Consider the following 22,932-nt stretch of genomic DNA (forward strand, 5'->3'; position numbering starts at 1 on the left):
CTTCTGTGAGCATTACTGCCTGAAAGCTATCAGGTATATTGAGACTGAAGTTGAACAAGCAGTGTGAAATAACTTATTTTGGTAGATACAGCGACTCCTCACCTTTCATCTCAGTTAAACTTTGTTTTCGCATGAAATTGCTTAAGAATTGCTTTCAGTGAAAATGAGCCTCTTTTAGAGATAAACTATTCTAATACTAGCTGAGTTCATACGAGCTATTCCTAGGATATTTACACTTCGCAATAACTTAGTCTTTCTCTGAACAAGAATATTTAAACCAGAGTTTTCAAACTTTAGTTCAGCACTTATCAAAAAATAAGTAAGTCCTTATCCTATATTCTGCCTGAGCAGTTTTCTAAAGATGCCCATTGAGAGCAGCAGCCTACCTTCTCCTTTAATCAGTGGGCAGCAGAGTTTTGTTTATACCTCCCGATAGTTGTCTCTTTTTAAAGAATCACTTTACTTGAGATCAGAGTTTACTTTTCTCAACAACTTGTTTCTCATAGCAACCTTAACGTGCACAAAGTTTAAGTGTTTATTGAACTACCCTGTTAAAGATAGCAGACAGAGTTTTGGGTGGTCTCACAAAACTTGGTCATTCTTGAGGTTGTCTACTCGACCTCTCCAGATGAAATCCACCTCTCTTAAACTTGCAACTCTCTAGGGGGAAAAAAGTAATCAGTCATCCAAAATATCCACACGTCTTCCCCAAAGGACAACTAGTCAGACGCCACTGTGAAAGCAGTTTGTGCATGACATAAGACTGGTAACAATAGTTTCTTCATAACAATTTCTGCACTACATAATTGCAACAAAAGTATCTGAAGGAGACATGTTAGTGATAGATTCCTTACCGTAGAATATCCCTAGGCATCAGACTGGATCCGGAAAGTTTTGCTTAGCAGTACCCCTGCGTGTCAGTAGGTGGCGTCCTGCGGCTCCGCGTCCGTCACGGGTGTCGTAAGCCCCGAGATGACGTTGCAGAGACTGCTTAGGCGCCACCCATGCGCGCTGACGTCGGTTATTTATTTTTCCGCGCCAGCAAGGGCAGATCCAGATATACCACGTACCTAAGTCACTTCTTGACTGCTTTTTCAGACTTTTGTCTCACCCCTTGTTTCTCCTGGTGCACGTTGGGATGCCTGGATTTAAGTCCTGCGGGGCCTGCCGCCTTAATATGTCGGTGGCTGACCCTCACGATGGTGGCCTCTACTGCCTGGAGACTGATCACGACCCCCGGGCCTAACAGGACTGTCGTGCCATGGCCCCGAAGGCCTTGAGGGAGCGGCGCCGGAAGTTGCTGGAGGTCCAGCTTGCGTCTCACCGACGCTACGGGTCTAGGGTCTGTTCCCGGGACCTCTTGCGGGACTGAAGTCGTCGCTCCTCGGGCTCCAAGTCTTCGCCTTCGAATTCCGGTAAGCGACGCCATAAAAAGAAGTCGAAGAAGCGTGTTCGCTCTCCAACGTCCCCCCGCTGCTCCTCCGAGGCGGTTGAGGGGGACAGTGGTTCTGTCCCTGCGGCTCCTCTGGAGCCCGGGAGTCCCACAGTCTACCCACCCTACCCGGGTCTGTCGGCGACTCCCGAACAGGTGCAAGAGTTTCTTGCTGCCATGGACCGCCTTTTTTAGGCCTCCGGCTCCCACTAGCGCACCTTCGGGCCCCGCGGTCCTGTGTCCTGATCCTGATGGCCTGTCAGCGCCGCCGGCGGATCCAGCTTCGGCGCCACAGGATCATACGCTGTGGGCTCCAGCCCCTTCACAACGAGGGCCAGTACCGTAATGGGTGCTGTTCATTCCACCCTTGCCCTGGTTCCAGGACCATTTTTTTCCTACCTGGGACCCGCAATGGGAGACGGCGCTGGGCCGGCCCCATCCGGCGCAGTTCTCTGCGCCGTTTCCGACGGAGTTTGTCCCTCCTCCGACTTTGCAGCTGCAACCTGCCCCTCCTGAGCCGGAGGCGGTGGATTACTGGGAGGGGTCCGAGGACCCTCTTGCCCGGCAGTGTGACTCCGAGCAGGATTGGGTGGACGACCTGGAGGATGCAGGCGACCTCGATGTCTCTTCTGACCCGGGGTTTGCCTCTCCCCCACCTACGATGGAGGAAGGTGCTTTCCTACATGATGGTACTCCGTCGGGCTGCTGAGGCCCTTAGTCTCGACCTCCCCACAGTGGCCTTCAAAAATAACCTCCTCACCGAGGTGCTCCAGACAGCGTCTATTTCATCGGATCCGTTGCTTCCCTTCAATGAAGCCCTTACCGAAGTCCTCTTGGGCACTTGGTCGCGGCCGGCCACGGGGGCCGTAGTGGATAAGAATGTCGCCGGCGCCTGGCAACTCCGCCTTTCTGACCACTCATCCAATGCCTGAGGGTCTGGTTATGCAGGCCTTGACGTCGCAGAATGCCTTTCCCACAGCCCACTGGATAAGGACTCTAAGAAACTGGACAGTTTGGTAAGCGGTTGTTCTCTTCGGCAAGCTTTGGGCCGTTGTCGGTGAACAACGCCTGCTTATTGGGCCACTACTCTCACGCATTATGGGATTCTTTTGCTGGGGTTTAAGTTGCGTAGATGACAGCAGCTTGGCTGACTACTGAGCATAGCCATTCCATACTCCCAATAGAACCCAAACCTCACTGATATGGGTCCAGTGGTGGCGGTGAAGCAAAGGTCTCTCTCCACTGAGTGGACATCCTGAGATGGAGCTGGAGACAGTAGATTTGGGATTGGAGGAATTAGCTGCACTTTTTTGTGAAGTGGATTCTGGCTGATTTGGAAGAGGTACATTTGACATGTTGGACAAACAGAAGCCCTAGCCTAGAAAGGCCAGTTAGAATGAGGACTTGGGTTTGGCTACTATTGCATGGGTAGCCCTCATTGATTTAGCCAAAGGCGTGTCCGTTGTATATACTCCTTGAAGAACTCATGAATTGGTAAAAATTCTTCCTATGGCGCTGGAGCTAATTCCTTTGGCACAGGAGCTACATGACTTTCAAAAGATTTACTCATTTGGTTTTAGTTGTTGAACAATATGTAGCACCCATGAGCCGTAACTCAAATATTCAATTGGCAAATGTTAATTGTCTGGAAGAACACTCAAATGGCTCTACTGGTCAACTTCTTCAATTTTTTCCCACATGTTATCCTTATGAAATTATTTTAAAGCTTCACTTCTTATTGGGTACATGCATGAGGTAAACAAGGTGCAAACTATTTTGTTATCTGGGTTTAAAATTAGCTCTGTATTGGTAGTCTTCTGTAAAATAATACAGGGATTTATATGGTATTTAAAATCAATGTCCCCTGTTTTTGTTAACTTTTCCAAGCCTTGAAAATTTGCCAGACCCTCAGCCATCCTGTAGGCTGCTGGAGATTAGTTGCCAGCAGGAAAATCAGCAGATTTGTACAAATGAGTAACCTGGGCAAAACGTGTATTAATGGGATTAATGAAAGGTCAAGACAGCTTTACTAGGGAGTTGGTAAACAGTCAACCATTCTTAAAGCTGTAACAAATTGTCCGGTAGTGATAGCCACATGTTTAAGAAGAATAGGGATTCATGTATAGCCCTATTTGAATGATTGGTTGATAAAGGTGAGCTTGCAATCCTGATGCCAGAAGAACATTGACAGTGATGGTAATATACCTCAAGCTGAGGTTCACCATAAATCTAGAAAATGAATCCCAGTACACAAGCAGGAAAAAGTGTTTCTATGCGCAACACTAAACTGGCATGAGGTGAGAATGTTCCCAAGAGAGCCCAGGCATTGAGATACCAAAGTCAACTCTCCCGTTGCCGTAATTAAATTGATAGGCATGGTGGCATCCTGTTTACCTCTTACCCAACACTCCAGATTAAACATGCACCCGATTCAAGAATGGTTAATGTCCAGGAGCCACCAAGACTTGGGAGAATCTAGTGGTTGTTACTGAGGCTATACAGGAGCAGATACAGTGGTAGAACGCAAGAGGTATTGCCATAGGTACACCCTTCACATTAATAACTTCTTCAGTAAACATTAACACATGCATCCCACACTAGGTGGGGAGCACACAATGGAAACCCGAACTCCTTATTTATACTTCTAACTGCAGATTCCTCAACTTCAGAATATCGTCAGGCATCAGAGTGGATGTGGTAGATTTTAACAAAATTGGTGACGTGGTGCAGTTCCATGCCGACTTTGTTCCGCCTCAAAAGAAAGAAAAAGAGCTACATCCAAGTCCCATCTTTGTGCTCTGATGTCAGTTCCTTTCATTCTTTGCCTTTGTACATGGATCTGGATATCATGCCCAGCATTTTCCTTGTCTTTTAAAAATGTATTATTATCTGAACTCTTTTTCCAGTGTATGAAAGTTCCTTCCTACAACTACAGGGTTTAAGCCTCATAGCGATTGTTGCAAACAGATGTCTGTGGCAGATCCTTATGAGGTCTACTTCTAGTATTTAGGTTCGACACACAACTTTAAGTCCTGTGAAAAGTGCTCCTTATGAATCCAAAGGGGATCCTGGCCTGAGATGCTGTATGCCACCGAACATTGAAAAAATTCACAGAAGTCCTGCCCCTACTTTGAGTCGAGGTGCAGGCTCAATGCTGCTCTCGAGGATTTTCCCATGACAGGTCTTCGTTGAAGTCCAATTCTTGTGGTGAGTCATAATCCTAAGTGGAAGCACAAATAGATCAGGCAGAGCTCACCCCAATCCTGCCTGTCTCATACCAAGATCTCGCGAGGATGTCAGGGTGCCTCACAGTCCCGCTCTTGCTCTCCTGCCAAAGGGCTGATTGCACCCCAAGTTTCTGAGTCCATTGGTGACAACTCAACAGATTTTGTCCTTCAGAGAGACCATTTAGCAAATTTTCAGCATCCTTTTGACTACCTCTGCTGCACCATCAGTGCCTCCAGAACTTGCCTCTGGTTCCACACTGGTGCAGGAGCCAAATTCCAATACAGCACCAATATCCACACCAGTCCCTGTGAGATGTATAGTGGCACCAGAGGATGATTCTATCAGACTCTGAGCCAAATCCATCCCCCACACCATACCAACGCACCCAGCCTGAGTTGATTCCGATGCAGACAAAGCTGAGCATCTGAGCGGGTCCTCAGCTCTCCACCAACTTCACAGTTCAGATTCTGACCAGAGCCAACTAGCCTGTGGAGGTGCCAATGGTGATGAAGGGAGTTTATTCCCCCAACATTATGAGGGTGACTTTTGATATCTGGATTTAGAAGATTCCAGAGGGTTGGAATCTTCATAAGGCACTCTGTTGTGTTCTTCCCCTGGACAACCAACAGAAGAAAATGCCTCCTACAGTGTGGTGATGAAATGCGTAGCAGTGGGTTTGGACTTCAGTTTTCCACCATTGAAGTCAAAATCACTATTTTAAAAGAGGTTTTACAAACTGGGCAAATTTCATCTGACCCTTGACACTGACTTGCACACTTCACATAGTCTGAGCCCCGTTAACTGTCCTCCGGTAAAAAGGCTGGTTGCCAGATACCACAAAATGGCACCGAAAGACCCTGATTTATTAATACAGCATCCTACACCAGAGAGTTGTTGAAGCTTCCACCGGTAGGAGGAGCCCCAATTTTTCCCCACAACTTCTCTTGGCCGAGTCAAAATGCCTTGAGACCTTTGGGAAATGGATGCTTTCCTCAGTCAGCCCTGGGCTCCGGACAGTCAGTGCCAGCTTCCTGCTGGGATGATATATCTTTGCTTTATAGGACATGGTTGGTGAGATCTTGCCTTCAGCCCCTGAGGAATTTTGGGGCAATTTTACTCAGACCTTCTAGGATGGTGAGGACATCACAAAGTATATTATGCGCTCTGGTCTGGACACTTCTGAGTACTTGGGCAGAGCAGTTGGTGCTTTACCAGCATGCTTTAATGCAATCCACAGGCTTCTCTAAAGATGTTCAAGCCTCTCTAATGCACATGCTGTTTCATTGGTCTCGCCTGTTTGTTGAGAAGGCCAATTCAACACTGGAATGCCAGGGCGTGTACCATAGGTCTTTCTACCCCTGTGAGATATTATCTCTATCTGTTTCAACCCTTTCCGGGCTACTCCGGAAATTTGATGCATCACCCACACCAACGCCCACTGCTCCACCAACAAGTAACCCAATCCTTTCGAAGTTGGGTAGAGATCAAGCAGACAACTCTCAAGTCATCAAGTGCAATGGGCTTCTCAGTGCCCCTTCCCTATGGCATCCAACTCAAGGGCGCTTTAGCTGCCTGTTAGATTTGGGGGTAAGTACCGTTGACCAATTAGGGACCCTTGCATCTAGTCTGGGTAAGGGGGAACACTCCTAAAATATCCCCTGCTCACCCCATTGGTAGCTTGGCACAAGCAGGCAGGCTTATCTCAGAGGCAGTGTGTAAAGCATTTGTGAACACATACAGTAACCCAGTGACAACACTACTGATAGTCACCACACAAGCTGTAGTATATGAAAATAATCATTTTTATATAGACTTAACACAAGACCACAAACGACAAAAATCCACAATACTGCGCGTAAAAATGGTAGAAATAGCTTAGTTCTTTTTAGATGTAAAATGCAACACTTTAAGTTCAATGTACCTTTAAATGTGTAACGCTATACAACGAAAGAGTTGCAGGGAAGGTGATGCGTCTGTTCCTTACTCGCAAGAACAGTGATGTGTCCGTTCCCTACTTCTGCATAGGCGACGGTGATGCGTCGGTTCTTCTTTGCATGGGATGGTGATGCGTTGGTTTCTTACTGCGCTTCCGTGACGGTGCGACCCATAACGCCGTGATGCGATGACGATCCGGTGCAATGAAGCAAAGTGGCGTTTTCTTCTCGATGCAACAGCGATGCGTGCACGCCCAACGGCCATGCTGCGACTCAACAACTCTTTTGAGCCGCACCAGGCCCTGCGACTCGCTTTTCCGGTGATGCCACGGCGACACTCTTCTCCGGTGATGTGAGGCGCTTCAGTGATGCGATGGGACAGCGGATACACCCTTCTTCAGTGATGCGACGACAGCGGCTGCGGCGGTGACATGCTTCTCCGGTGATGCGACGGCGTCTGCTGCGACGGCAACACTCTTCTCCATCGATGCAAGGCGCTTCTGCGATGCAGCAGCGGCAACACCCTTCTTCAGTGATGCGATGACAGCGGCTGTGGCGGCGTTGCGCTTCTTCTTCATGAGTCGTGCTTCCCGCTCCTTGCGGTACGCAGTCCCTCAGAAGGCCCAGCACAACAGCAGGCACTTCAAAAGAACTCTTGGGAGCTGGTTGGTGAAGTCTGTTATTCCTGAGACTTCAGCAGGAGGCAAGCTCAATTTCCAAGCCCTTGGAGATCCTTTACAAGTTGATGAAAGTAGCACAAAGTTCCTTTCTCCTTTCTTTGGCAGTCAGGCAACTACTGCAGGCCAATCCCCCAAAATGGACTCAGCTTAGGAGTAGTCTCCTCCTTCAGTTTCTCTCTGGTTCCTCTCCTCAGCAAAGGTTCTTCTTGTTTCTCAAAAGTGATCTAACTTTCTGGGGTCTGGGTCCCCCCTTTTATACACCTGTTTTCTGAAGGCAAAGAGTGTCTGTACCTAGTGCAAACCAGTTTTGGTCAGTCCTGGAGCATTTTATTGACAAGACTCCTTCTTTCCTTTGACAGTGTGGGCCAGGGACATCAGACGCACCACAGGAGGAGAAGCAGGCATTGTGGAAGCAGGAACAGCCTTATTCAGGTCCCAGGTGCAACTTCTCCCACACATCTACATGCAGATAGCTCTAGTCAGCCCTGTGCTGACTCACCCTGTCTTCTGGAGTCCCCCAGCCCCTGTCACTTAATCTCGAGACCAGGAATACACAACCTAGCAGAGGCACGCTTGGACAGTTAGGCAAGAAAATACCTACTTTCTAAAAGTGGTATTTTCAAACACAGAATGGTAAAATCAACTTCACTATAACATGTATTTTATCAGTCTGAGTTCAGGCATACTAAACGCAAATTTCTACCTAGTTCCCTGAGTCAGTTAGGATTATACGATGTTATAAGCAAACTGCCCATTCTGGCCTATGGGGAACAGGTAGCCTTGCTATAGTGAAAAACGAAAATTGCTGTAATTCACTATCAGGACATGCCACACACATCAGTTCATGTCCTACCTTTTACCTACAATGCACCCTGCCCTTGGGCCTACCATAGGGATGACTAATATGCAGAAAAAAGGCGGTTTAGGGACTGGCAAGTGGGTGCACTTGCCCAGTCAACATGGCAGTACCAGACTGCACACAGGTTCTGCAATGGCAGACCTGAGACACACTTTACAGGCTGCTTCTGTGGGTGGCACAATCAGTGCTGCAAGCCCACCAACAGCATATAATTTACAAGCCCTGGGCACCCGCAGTGCACTGTACTAGGTTCTGACAAGTAAATCAAACCAGCCAATCATGGAGTCCCTAATCCATACATCAATTTACCCTAGGGAGCACTGGCACTGTGGCACTGAATAGCAATGACACAGTGCCCAAAGCTTCTATAACCAGCAAAACGACATGAGGCAACAGCAAAAAATGGAAGGGAGACCCATGCCAATGGTGCCAGGTCTAACACTGCACATAGTGGCATACATACAACCTGTGGGAGGCAATATCCAATACTTCCTCCTGATCATTCAATGAGTCTATGCCCTGCCATTCTTTTTCAATCCCTGGAACCTCCCACTAACATCTGAATATCTTGCAGAGAAGCACTTGACTCTCTGCTCGAAGAAGTGCACAGTCGTTTGGCCCAGGAAGCCATAGTGAGTGTCCCACACCCCAAAAAATAGGGACTGGCCGTTTCAGATAATACTTGTGCTCTGTGACGAGGAACCTGCTATCCGGAAGTGTGTAAAAACGGGCGGGGACGCTAGTGAAAGACCGAAAGCAGCCAGCGGTCTAGTTGTACTGGGCGACGTCAGAGCGGCAAAACAAAAGAAAGACCATAAAACGGAGAGTTGAGGACAGAGTGGTGGCGCAATTTGAAGACGGAGAGTAGCGAAGTAGCTGAGAACGAGGAGCCCAGGAGTCAAGGAGGAGAAGGCGAGACGCAGGAGGAGCGGAGCAGTGGAGACTCGACGTGGGGGGGAGCGGAGCGGTGGAGGCGAGACGCAGAAGGAGCGGAGTGGTGGAGACCTCGAGATACCAGACAACCCGAACATACCCGGCGGCCCAATTAAGGGAGAGGACGCCCTTGATCCCAACGCCACGGCCCTGTTGACGGCCCAAAGCAAGTGGCTCTGGCTCGTTTTGGTGGGGCTGGTGTGGGGGTACGAGGAGCTAAAAATCACTAGTTCTTGTCTGCATCCCTTCCTACACTCCCTGACCCCTTTCTCATTCCTGCACTACGTCAGGTGATGGTAGCACACAAAGACCCTAAGTATCGACAGGCCTTAATAATCCCTTCCCTTTTATTTATTTTTTCCCTTTTTTGAAGACCCACAGGTAGAAACCCAGAGAGCTGCAAGACAAACCCCAAACACCCTGAGCAAGGAGCAGACACCCCACCCTGAACTTAAACCCTTGAATATAGCCGTATTTTCTTTCTTATCTTTGTGCTGGGTTGTTATTCCCTGTCCCACACCTAAAACCAGTGACAAGCTAAAATTCTGCCAGTAAAAAGGTACTTGGTTGAAGTCAAAGTATCCCCTTTTGTGTCTGACCATCGGGCCGCCTACATGGTCCAAGGTGGACCAGAAGCAATTTGCCATACTCCCCTTTACACTCACCAGTTCCCCTCGGGTGTCACAAAAGTAGTGGCGGTAGTCACAGCACGCCTTCGACGGTTGGGAAATGCCAGTTTAACCCTACCTCAACTACTGGCTTTTAAAGGTGGGCTCGCCACATTGAGTCGTAGACCACCTCCAGACAGCGGTGAACCTCCTAACATCATTGAGGTTCGCTACCCACATCCCCTTCAATTGAAGCATCTTAGTTATGGTGCAGGTTCGGACCTTTCCTCCACCATGAGGCCAGGACATTCAGACTATGATCCTATGTTTCAGCCTTCACCCTGAGTTTCAATGAGAGTGGCTCTGAGTTTTCAGGACCCCTTGGCACCATCCATCCTGCTGGTTGAATGTCAGGTGGCCTATGCAGGCTTTGCAGTGAACCCTTAAGTCTCAGTGGGCCTAGCACAAGGGGAACATATGATTCCATCCAGGTTTCAGAAGAGACAGCAAAAGACATACATTGGTGGCTCAACCACGGTTGGATTAGTGGTAGAAACCTCTCTCACCCACCCAGAGCTCTATATGGTAACAGATGCATCACTGCTGGGATGGCAATGTCCTCAGGGAGAGTTGGAGATCTGAAAACTCTGGTCTCCGTCAGAGACCCACCTCCACATCAGCCTTTTAGTTACTGGCCATCCTCCTAGATCTGAAGGTCTTTCTACCATCCATTAAAGGAGACTTGTTCAGGTTCACAGGGACAGCACCACCACCATGTGGGGTTACAACAAGCAGAGCAGTGTGAGGTCCTTGGTCATGTGCCACGCCAGGCCTCTGATGCTGGCTGGAATGACAGGGTATTTCTCTGGTCATGAACCACCTGGTGGGAAATTTGAACACCAGGCAAACAAGCTCAGCCGGTGGCACCTAGCGGATTATGAATGGCAGCTAACATGCTGAGGAGGCACAGGGCATCTTCAAGCAGGGAGAACCCTGGCTAGATTGTTTTGCCTCTTTCGAGAACACTTGGTGTCGAAACATTTGCACAGTGGAGTTTCCATGAAGGCTCTCTCTCTCTGACTTATTCCAGATAGAGTGGAGCACAAGACTCCTGTACGTCAATACGTAGAAACTTTGTGGTTTTCTGGATGAAGGCGCAGTGCGTGCCAAAACGTGCGTAGAAGACCCATTTAACTGCCACTGTCTATCTAATATCTTTTTGTCCATGTTTTATTGAGTATTGTATTAATTGTTTGTAGTTTATGTGATTGTATGAATTTTTTGTATTGCGTTCAATTGTACTTTATTAATTGATGTCTTTATGTACTATGATTCTAGTATGTCTAAAATCAATTGTTTGCTTGATACATGTTCAGAAATGTTTAAAGATATGAATTTTTAATCTTAGTTTACGCTGAATTTACTGTAACATGCGTTTTATTGATATGGTCTGTTAATTGTTAGTGACCTTCAGTTGCCTAGGGATTTATTTTCAATTGTATTATTGCCCTGCCCTAGGAATCTCAAGTATTCGCAGGGGGTCCTTGTTATTTACATTGATAAGCCCAATTACAGCACCCACAGAATGTATTTGTTTTTCATGGCACGCAGACAGACACTACCCCCCAGAAATGGGGGGTAGTGCAATTTCAATGCCCCTAACATAGCTCCATTCAGTGCCATGAGATGCTTGTAATGCTGCCGCCATGTGCCCGAGCGGTGGGGAAGGAATGAAAGAGAAAGTACTGCATGCAAATAAAAACATATGGGCCAAATCACAAGGATCCAAATAGCTCGGGTATTCTGCGGAGTGAAAACAAAACATCCACACGGCAGGATAAATGTATTATATTCACAAGCGAAAACTGTGTCCCCATGCAGGTTGCTCTCTTCCTGATCCTAACCTGAGGGGGAGCTGCTGCTGCTGGGCACCAGGAGGACCGCCACTGGGACTGCCTCCCTACCCTGGAGGGCCCTGTGAGCTGGCCCTTGGGCCCAGCCTTTGCCCCCCTTTTCTTCCTAAGGATTTTGTTTCCAAGCCTTGCCTGACAGTCCCTGGGATTGCTCCCCCAGGGCTGCGCTGCTGTTTTCCCCTGCAGCACGGAGCTGCGAGCATGTTGACGGATTCCGTGGCGTAAGGATTCCCTTTGTCTTGCTGATTTACGGCGCGGGTGCTTACCCCGCTTATCTGCCGTTCTAACCCACGAGCGGGAGCCTACCCTGCGTATTTACACTTTGTCTTAACTCCTGACGGGTGCTTACCCCGCCAGGGGCCTTATCTTGAAGAGGGTGCCTACCCCTCATTTTGCACAAGCCGTAGAAAAGTCCGCCTGCGTCATCCTCCCGCAGCACTCTGATTTGTTCTGGCAGGAGAGGCTGCTAGGCAACCCAGGAAGCTTTCCCCGAGCCCGCCGTCGTACAGGCAGCCCCGCCGAGGACATGGGCGGGGCCACCAGCACAGACAGGAAGCGGACGGGAGCCCACCCTGCACTCCTGTGCCCGTGAAGCAGCCTGTGCAGAGCCCTGAGGAAACCAGGCCTCCAACAGCCTGAGGAGGAGTCCTGGAAGTCGGTGAGTGGGGCCCAGGGGTTCAGTGTTGTGAAAGGGGGGTCGGGACACATTGCCGGTGCCCGTCCCTCTTCTCCTGTCGGTGCTACCTTCACTTTTGGGCCACCTTGGCGACGTAGGAGTGCCAGAGCGGGGCTCCGACACCAAGGGGCATTTTGCTGAGAGCCCTCGAGAGGCACCAGGTGGCATTTTGTGATCACGAGTCCCCAGAGGGAGGACTCCAACGTCTCGGGGGCATTTTCGAGGGTAGAGCAGCCCTGGTTGGCAGCGGGCCGCTCCCCCAGTGGGCCAGCCTTTGTTCAGAGCCCACGAGGCTCCAGGGGGCATCTCATTTCTTCAGAGCCTACGAGGCTCCAACGACGGGGGCATTTGTTTTGTGCCTGAGAGAGGCTCAGTAGTATTCAGAGCCCAGGAGGCTCAAACATCGAAGGGGGCATTTCGGGAGGTAGAGCGGCCCCGGCTGGCAGCGGGCTGCTCCCCCCACAGTGGGCAGCATTTTCTTCAGAGCCCACGAGGCTCCCGGGCGCACAGTTTTTCGGAGCCCACAAGGCTCCCACATTGCGTTTGGGGCCCTACAGTCCATTTGGAGCCCTACAGAGAACCAGGAGGCACGCTGGTGCCAGGCTCAGGTCTTACAGCTGCCCAGCACTTAGTGGGCAGCTGCTACGTTTAGGCCCTTCCACCTTCTTCCTTGGCTGCCCGCGCAGCCTGCCCTGACATTGTGGACACAGGGCGTTTCAGCCCCTGAGAGGCCAGTTGGCCTGGGGGACAGTTCTGGTGTTGTGACCTTGCGTGGGGTACATGTTTTTGGCCCTATGTGATCTTTGCACAATTTGTGATTACCTGCCTAATGTGTAATGCCTTCTTCCCCACACCTCTGAATGTGTCTTCATGCATCATGTGTCTTACCTACACCTCTGAATGGGTCTTCATGCATCATGTGTAAAGCTTCTGACCTATACCCCTAAATGTATTTTGATGCTTAGGAGGTTGTTTTTCCTAGTATAGTTATACTAGTGAGTTCATGGTTCCCTGCGTGATATTTTCCTAAGGTGGTTAGGGTTGCGTAGGTGGTTGTTACCTTTTATCAGTGATTACTGGTTGTGTGCTACATTTGCTATTTGGTGTTACAGTTATGATATGTTCTATTAGTTATTCCTTCAAAGTGCTAATTCTACCAAGGGCTAGTTCTAAAAGTGCTTATTCCTGACAGTGGTCCATGTGGCCATGTCCCCTGTACATAATCCCCTGTAAATTCTGCCTGTGCCCGTGAAACATTGTAAAGTGTGTATTTATTATCTAATGTGTTTGGTATGATACAAAGGCTGTTTTATATATAACCTTGTGTGGAGTTTCCTTTGTGGTGGGCCTTGGGTGTTGTTGCTCGGTGCACACGCAAACGCTTAACTTACAAAGCCTTCGAGTTTAGCCTTACTGCTCGTGTCACGTTACCAAGGGGGTGAGCAGGGGTTATCTTGGCATGTAACTCCCTTGCCCTGACGTAGAGTGGTGGTCTCTGCCTGATTTTGGCGCAAGCCTTAGCCAACCAGAGATCCCATTTCTAACAGGCGTGCATTACCAGAAGCGCTGGGAAGGTACGCCCAACTAATTGAACAGCTACGCTCCGAATGGAGCTTAGGCCTCCTGTACGTCTTTATGCCCATCCCACTGCTGCTCAGAGTTCTCAAGAAGATTAGGAACGACTGGACCCAAGGCATCCTTGTGGCTCCGAACTGGGCTTGGAGAGTTCGGTTTCCTGAGCTGTTGATCATGGCCATCGATCCTCCAATCAGGCTGCCCTTTCGGGTAGATCCCCTGTTGTAGCAGGGGAGGGTTCTCCACCCGATCCACTCAACGCTCCGCTACCTTGCGTGGAGATTGAGCGGCAACAATTGGCAGCTTTCGACCTTCCACCCGAAATCTTCAATGTTATTCTGGCAACTATCAATGAGTCTCTCCACTAAAACTGTAAACTCCTGCCATTTGGGCAAGTTTGTGGCATGGTGTGCAGACTAGCAGGTTGACTCCCCTTTCTGCTTCCCTTTCTCAAGTTCCTCTGTTATTCTTTCCCTTGCCCAGCAGGGCTCTGCTCTTGGCACCTTAAAGAGTTATCTTTGATTTCTCAGCCTTCCTGAGGTTGCCTGACCAGCCATCCCTCTTGAAATACCCTAGTGTACATAGGTTCTCAAAAGGTTTGCAACTTAAGTTTCCTCCTTCCCCCTTCATCATGACTCAGTGGGGCTTAAAATCTAGTCCTGATGTTCCTGATGAGTGCTCCCTCTGAGCCAATGCACAACTGTCCTCTCAGGCTCCTCACCATCAAGATGGCCTTCCTGTTGTTAATAACTTCTCCCAGAGTCAGTGAGCTTCAGGCTCTGTCATCCAAGCTTCCATATCTTAACATCTATCCACACATGCCGGTTCTACGAACAAGAGCTTCCTTTCTACCGAAAGTCGTCCTCCTTTTCATATAGGCCACTCTGGGTTTTCGTTCTCATTCCACCAGAGCCAAAACTGCAAACACTGTGCTAGAATGCGGAATCCTGCTCCTAGACATCTGCTAGGCAGCAACATGGCCTTCCTTGCACATGTTCGCAAATCATTACTGCCTGTACTCTCAGATCCGTCGGGACAGGCTCTTTGCCCATTCGGTCCTGCAGGACTTTTTGGGATGGAATTGTTTAGCAGTCCCACCTCCAGGGAGGTACTGCTTGGGTATCTATTCTGAGGTTCAGAATCTGTGGCTAGAAGTCTCTAATAGATGGACAAGTTACTTAATTTCTGTAACATCTTATCTGGTAGACTCTATTAGCCACAGATTCCTCATTGACTCACCCTTCCTACCCGCTCTGCAAATGCATTTCTAGGGACAGGACGTTCCCCTTTCAGAGCCCTAGTTTTCCACACCAGTAGTCTGTCTTCTTCGTGGCTCCGCACTCCTGGCGTGGAAAGTCGCAAAAAGTAACTGATGTCAATGTGCTGGGGTGAGACCTATATACGCACCGCATATCTCCTATCCAGCAAGGGTGAGGCAATGCAAAACCAATCAACGCCACCTACCGCCCCTGAGGGGTATTGCTGATGAAAAAGTTTCCAGGTCCAGTCTGCTGCCTGTTGATAATTTGAAGGTAAAAAATCTGCGACTAGATAGTCTCTACCAGAAAAGGCGTTACCGAAGGTAAGTAAATTGTCCAACAGTGACATGTATTCATTAGGAGTGTCACATTGAATCAGGACAAGGACTATCATTTTCAGTCCATTAGAGTTTGACACTAAAAAAGGCAACAGAGTTCCATCTAAAAGTGACTGTATAATTCTTTGTTTTCTTTGAAAAACACAAATAATTGGTCTGAGAAGCCACTTAGTGGATGAGATGCCAAAATGTGTCTGTTACTGCATCAAAAGAACAATATATTTTACTGGTCAATGGCACAGCAAATAGAGGAATGGCATTGGGTAAAACCACTATCCCAAGGTAGCTGATTGATTGCATAAAATGTTTTCATGTTGAAGCTGATCTGCAGTTACATAGACTTGCAGGTCTCTGAACTAGGCGTAGAGCCACAATGAAAGCCTACATAGTGGATTTATATCTGCAGAGCAGCAACATGGAGATCTTTGAAAGGCTTCTACCACCATTACTGCAGCCAAAGAAATTACTGGGGGGTTGCTCTAGAAAAACTTGTTGATTTGAACATTCTTTACTTCTCCAAGATATTTACTACTTGGTACCTTGCTACTGTGTTGAGTTCGGGCCTGGATCATTGTGAGGGTGAAAACCAGCAAAACTGTTCTCTTTACTTCATTACCTAAACAATGATTACCCTTTCATACCCTCTTAACACTTCAGAGTATGCCCTTTCATACCCTCTTAACACTTCAGAGTTTGCCCATGGCAGGACACAAGCAACAATGATGTTTGAAGGAGCAGATTGGTTGCGAGCTGATAGGCCAGAAAACTTCCACGGCAAGCGCAGTAGAGTCTCTTGTATGGGTAGGGAGCCAACCAAACATCTCATTGTAGAGTTCGGACATTTCATTTAAGCCCCGAGTAGCAGATCCTTTGTCCGTGTGCAAAATTGTACATAGGAAAAACAAATCAGGAAGTCAGACAGAGAATTTCTCAACATAAATCTAGATTAAAGAAAAAAATCACTACAGCACCTCTTGTGCAACACTGGATTGATGAGTCACATGGAGATCTCGATTTTAGATGGACTGTGATCTCGAAGGTAGAGCATGACCAGAGAGGTGGGGACTTAGAGGCCAAATTGAAGCAACGAGAAGCAATGCTTATCTTGAAATTCAATTCTGCTACTCGGGGCTTAAATGAAATGTCCGAACTCTACAATTTATGAATAGAGATGTTGGATCTCCCAAATGAAAATTTCACTGTTTTACCGACTTTATGAAGAATTTTTGGATCCTGTATGGTTTCTTTAATTTCAATCCACAATTGCACCTCGAATGAGCCTTTCTGCCCACTATGAGGGGCGTTGAATCCTCAAACTACACATAATTTCGCCATTCATAATCATTCATAAAACGTATTTTGAATAAATCAATGAATTATAAGCGCTTCCTGTTGAACCACGATCGCAATGGAACTGACTAAACTACATTACCCACAAGTCTGCTAAGCAGGAACTGACCCTCAACACAACCGGCCCAACCGGAACCAGTGTAACGCGCTCTACCAATGGACTGAACTACATTACCCATAACCTCAGGAAACAGGAACTGATCTTTAAAGCAACCGGTTCAACCGGAACCATCACAACGCGTCCTAGCAATGGATTCAGACGCATATGGAGGAGACTAGAGAAATAGCACCGGTAAGACTTGTACGGGGACTTGTTTATAAGCGCAAACAGCAGGGAATGCGTGCCTACAGGACATACCATGCAGCTAGCGATTGAGGACTTAATAAACGGCTACCACTGTTTAACTCTGGGACATATTTCTGCTTTTGAGCCCGCCCGCATTCTCCTCACGGAAGTCCAGCTTAATAACTACGCTTCAACCCGTTGGCTAAATCAACAGGTTTAATATAATACCCCTGCGCTCATCTCCACTTCAGAGCCCGTTGCGACCTTTTCCGCTAGAAGCAAAATGCACATGCTTGTTACTAACGTACAAGGTTTTCAAATGCGCAAATATTTAAATCCGGGCATTTTCCTCATTTTAGAACCGCTCGTACAGGGAAAACAGATACAACTTGGAAAGCAGAAACTGAAAACTCGTTTCTATATTGCCTGTCAATGTAAGTATTGCGACTAAAATAATGTTATTTGATTAGCATCAACTCCTGAAAAACCACCATTAACTAAGCCCACCTAATTCTTAACATTTCAGCCAATCCGTTTCACACCCTTGGGAGACCGACTACTGAAAAGTAAAGTGCAGGTATGATCTGAGAGTGTGTGTGACTGATTGAAGTTGAGAGTTGCTGGGCAGTATGACTGACAGAATGTTATTTATCTTTTTAGATTGAGCCTACACGGTCCTGATGAGAATCCCTGCACTGTAAGGGATTCGAAACGCGTCGACCTCTGACCTTTCAATAGACCAATCTCTTCAGTATTGTGCTTAAAAATTTAATTATTTGATGGTCTATTATATGAAAACACTCATTAGCAAGTGTTCTATTAAGTAGAAGTATCCGCACCTGTTTTCAAAAAAAGCTTATCAAATACAGGGCGTTTACACTTGGTTTAAAATTCATCTACTTTGCTACTGTCTCACAAAATTGTCCAGTCTTGTGTGTATATGTTGCCAAGTGCACTTAGTGTTGTCCATTCAATGTTACATGTTTTCACTATATGTTTTGAATAATGATACATAGTGCATCTGTGCTGTGACAAAATCATATGACCCACCTCAAGTCATTTTGTATGTTATTGTATAAATTCCCTCAAGTCCCTCCCTTTGTAAAACAATTCTTGTTAAAGGTATAACAACAAAAACAAAGAAACCTAAAAAACAAAATTTAAAAATAAAAAGAAGTACTGTAAATAAGCGAGACTGAAAGAGTGGTCTTTCGAATTGAGGATTGGTACTCAATTTTTTGTAAATTTTGATCTAACGCGCAGTACTGGCATTCTGTTTGTTTACCTTTAGAAAGAGACATAAAAGTAAGTGAAGCCTGTAAGTAAATGGGCCATGTCTAAGGCTACTGCTATGGCATTGGGAGAAAGCACAGGAGAGCATCTAAATGATCAATTTCTCACCATAATAGCAATGTTCCCAATAAAACATTTGGTTACAAAATGTGTAATAGCTAGGTTGGAGACATGCAAGCAATGTGTATATATTGGTACTGGGGATTACCTCGTTTTGCGGTTGTTTATAAGACTCCAGTTCTTTTCATGGCATTTAAAATTCTTTCAGTGAAAACTGAGTATTTTTCTACAGTGAATATCTTGCTCTACTTTGAATGACATTTTCCAGTAAATGCACCATGTTAGATTTAATAAAATACCCCTGTAAGTTGACACCCTCTTGAAATAGATATTCCAAATTTCATTTCTTTCTTTAGATTAATGGCAGAATGGAGATTTTCACGCGGAGTGGAAGAACAGACCAAAGCATTTCTTGATGGATTTAATGAAGTTGTTCCTCTTCAGTGGTTGCAATACTTTGATGAAAAGGAATTGGAGGTAAGACTTATTTTAACTTTTTTTTTTTTTACATTCTCATTATATATTTCAATTTGATTTAAGTGTCCATCACACTTTTCAACTGCTCATAGGTGTTAATATGGAAACGTGGTCCTAGAATATGAATTCAGTGCATATATTTGTTGTGTGGTCCATTATAAGGGTTCTTCCTTGTAATAATCTGGAAGCAATCTGCTTAGCGTTTTGATCTTTGTGCCTCTCTGAAGTTTTAATGAATAAGTCCTGAGGAATTGCAGCTTTAAATTCAGGTCCATTAATATGATTTCATGGATGACCTTTACCATTTTTGTTTGAATTTATTGCTATGTGAAGACTCTTTATAATGGTTTAAGAGCTTGTAGATTATTTGCTTTATTAGAACATCCCTATGCCTTTGTCATCAAGTGCCAGGGGCATTATGTAAGGAAATCCCTCTTTAGGTCTCGCCTGGACATCGCATCCGAAGGATGCGTCCAGGCTGGAGACTTATAGTCGTCTGACACGGGGGAATGAGGGACACGAAACTGTGACGAGCGGCTGGATTGAGCTGCGTGCACGCGCGTCAACATTCACGCATGCGCACATCACAGCCACACGCATACACAGCACTCACGCATGCGCACATACACACGCATACACAGGCACACCCCCGTCACCTACACGCATACACAGAGACCCCTCCACACACACCAGCCCCTCTCCTCTCGGCTCCACACACACGCACACGCATTTACACTTACACAGACACGCAGGCACCCAGACAGGCAACCCCCCCCCCCCCCGTCACACACATGCATACACACAGACTCCAGGACACATACACACACACATGCACGCTCACACACATACACAGTCCGCCGCTGCGCGCACACAGATGCCCCCCCCCCCCCCCCCCCCCCCCCCCCAACAAGGCGAAGCCCCACTCACCGGCATCCTCAGTGCAGCGGCTCCCACCGGCAGCAAGACTCTTCTTCCCTTCTTCGGCACCGGGGCGCAGGGTAGGCTCCTGCCTGCTCCGGTGCGCCAAACAATCGCGGCTCTTCCGTGGGAGGCGGGGTAGGCTCCCGCCCTCCTACTTCCGGTTGTCCCGCCCGGCCTGCCTGACTTCCTGGTCGCAGGCCGGTGTTCTAACTAAAATCGTGGGCCAATTTAAAATCGCAGCATGGGATGCGAGTACAATGGAATTAAGGGGATTCCTTCAGCTGCACACCTGGGGCAGCGCACTGTGAAAGAAAGGCGGGGGGTGGGGGCATGCTGCATCTGCAAGTAGTGAATGGGCGCCTTTCTTTGGCGGCGGGGGAGCTTGCAAAAGCACCCCTCGATCCCCGCAGCCCTCCTCGCCTTTGTGCGGGCCTCTCCTGTGAGCCTCGGCCGGGCCCTGAGCCCCCGAGGCAGGGGCTACAGGTGATCGGCGGTTAACGGTGCTCGAACAGGAGTAGTGTTCGCCGCTGGATCTTGAAAGCGCATGCGTGCAATCACACGCATGCGCACTAAACGGACAGAAGAATGGGGAGCTTAAAAATACATGCTGCCGAGACATGGACCATATGCGGCTGCGCATAATTGTGCGCATGCGTGCAAACGCGGGGGGTGTAAAGACAGATGGGGTGGGTCTATTGATAGCACACCGGATCACAGATACTACGAGCATACTGAATGAGACGCCAGATATGCGTGCCTCCAATTGGGGGAAAGGGTAGTAGGACTACCGGTTTTGGCCGCCATCTTGGAGTGGGGTCATATTCCTTGCAGATAACTAGATAAATCAAGGGAAGAAATCCGCCATCTTCAAGGATGGAACAAAGTTTATACTGTGGGTGTGTCACAGTTAGTTGCTAGGTGCCAAGTGCATATTTGATCAATTGAAACGGCGGAACGGCGCAGTGATAGTGAAGGTGCTAATTTATATAAAGCTAATTGTAGAAAAATGATTGTATTGATGGCAAAGATGCAACAATGGTTAAGTTACTCAATGATTACAAACAAACAACAAACAAATAACTTGCATTGATTAATTCATGTTAATGTTCATTGTGAGTATGGACGATGCCGTGAGGGCAACTCAAGTCTCTCAAGCTGAATACTGAGTGCGTGCAGAATGACAGTGCGTGCAGAGTGACAGTGCGTACAGAGTGCGTGCAGAGTGACAGTGAGTGCAGAGTGACAGTGAGTGCAGAGTGACAGTGAGTGCAGAGTGACAGTGAGTGCAGAGTGAGTGCAGAGTGACAGTGAGTGCAGAGTGCGTGCAGAGTGACAGTGAGTGCAGAGTGACAGTGCGTGCAGAGTGACAGTGAGTGCAGAGTGACAGTGAGTGCAGAGTGACAGTGAGTGCAGAGTGAGTGCAGAGTGACAGTGAGTGCAGAGTGCGTGCAGAGTGACAGTGAGTGCAGAGTGACAGTGAGTGCAGAGTGACAGTGAGTGCAGAGTGACAGTGAGTGCAGAGTGACAGTGAGTGCGGAGTGACAGTGAGTGCGGAGTGACAGTGAGTGCAGAGTGACAGTGAGTGCAGAGTGACAGTGAGTGCAGAGTGCGTGCAGAGTGACAGTGAGTGCAGAGTGCGTGCAGAGTGACAGTGAGTGCGGAGTGACAGTGAGTGCGGAGTGACAGTGAGTGCGGAGTGACAGTGAGTGCGGAGTGACAGTGAGTGCAGAGTGACAGTGAGTGCGGAGTGACAGTGAGTGCGGAGTGACAGTGAGTGCGAAGTGACAGTGAGTGCGAAGTGACAGTGAGTGCGAAGTGACAGTGAGTGCAGAGTGACAGTGAGTGCAGAGTGACAGTGAGTGCAGAGTGACAGTGAGTGCAGAGTGACAGTGAGTGCAGAGTGAGTGCAAGGTGGGAGAGTTAAGGGATTATATCCACTGTTGTGGATGGAAGGGTACTCCCATTCCCCTAGACAAGTAGCTATATAACAATACGAAGGAGTACCACCAAAGATAAGGCTGAAACAGCCAGTATCGGTGGGATGAGACACTAGTGTTAAAAGAAGAAGTCCTCCTTTGTTTTTAAGGAACCCCTCACTCACCGACCTGGTCGGTGACATGCTTCATCATCGGGGCCACCTCGACAGCCGAGTGCCGCCAAGGTGTGCTACAACACCTGAATACAGTGGAGCGGGTATGTGAGTGATGAATGTGAAAAAAAGTCAGTGAGTTAAAAATTGTCCTGGTATAACTTTTGCCAAATATAATTTATTCTAAAGCTACTGGACAATATTAAAAAACAGTGATGATACAATAAAGGCTTTAATGAGACCTAATGTATCTGTGATATGTGCTGGGTCTACATGTTTCAAACCATATGGGATTTACCGGTTTTTCATCAGGACCAAAAATGTAAAGGAGTTGGGTGGTCAGGGTACACTAACACCCTGCCATACCTGCAACCCTTTCAGACCCAAAGATAGCGTTTTGCTAAATGGGTAAAAATAATGGTAACCCAGAAGTGGTTACATGAAAAAGAACAAACCTGTAAAAGAGAAGAAATTGTCACTTATAAAGGTTAAATTACGTGCCTGTAACGTAGTGGAGTGACGTAGTCCGTTCTGTCTGTGACTCAATCCACACTCAGTTATGCGAATAAACCATGGAGCGGTGTGTCAGCATAGTTTTCTATATTTAGAACCAAGTGTTCATTGGTAAGGCACACCTATCAATATAGGTGTGAGTGAGCACGCATGCGTAGTTCTACATTTTAAACCACTTCTGTCACAAACTTGATTGTGCGTGCCCCAGTCATAATTCTCTCTCTTTTGTGACAGGAATTACCGACGTGTAAAAATGCCAACTTGATCCATAACCACAAATAACATATAACAAAACACCACAAGACATATACATTGTTTAGAAAAAACTACACTTACTCCTCAATGGAGGAAGGTTTGCCTCACGGGGATTTGAGGGGAAGTTACAGAGTTCAAGAACGTATTCTGCGTGAGAAAAATAAGGGAACATGGAGAGGGTTTTCAAAGGAGAGTATCCAGTACCTTTTATTTCCCTCCTCGGTAATTAAACAGAGGTTCGCGGTGAACCTAT

General features: G+C 47.5%; 1 protein-coding gene across 2 annotated transcripts in view; it reads left to right on the forward strand.

Annotated features, from left to right (window-relative positions):
• Positions 1–22,932, forward strand: part of WWP1 (WW domain containing E3 ubiquitin protein ligase 1) — an 866,202-nt gene that overhangs the window by 619,648 nt on the left and 223,622 nt on the right. For both annotated transcript variants that reach the window (XM_086965959.1, XM_086965960.1), the window contains exon 19: positions 18,781–18,901. In XM_086965959.1, coding sequence (XP_086822085.1) covers positions 18,781–18,901 — 121 coding nt within the window. The remainder of the gene's footprint in view (positions 1–18,780; positions 18,902–22,932) is intronic.

This window comes from Lissotriton vulgaris, chromosome 4_1, assembly GCF_964263255.1.
Source record: "Lissotriton vulgaris chromosome 4_1, aLisVul1.2, whole genome shotgun sequence".
NCBI lineage: Eukaryota > Metazoa > Chordata > Amphibia > Caudata > Salamandridae > Lissotriton > Lissotriton vulgaris.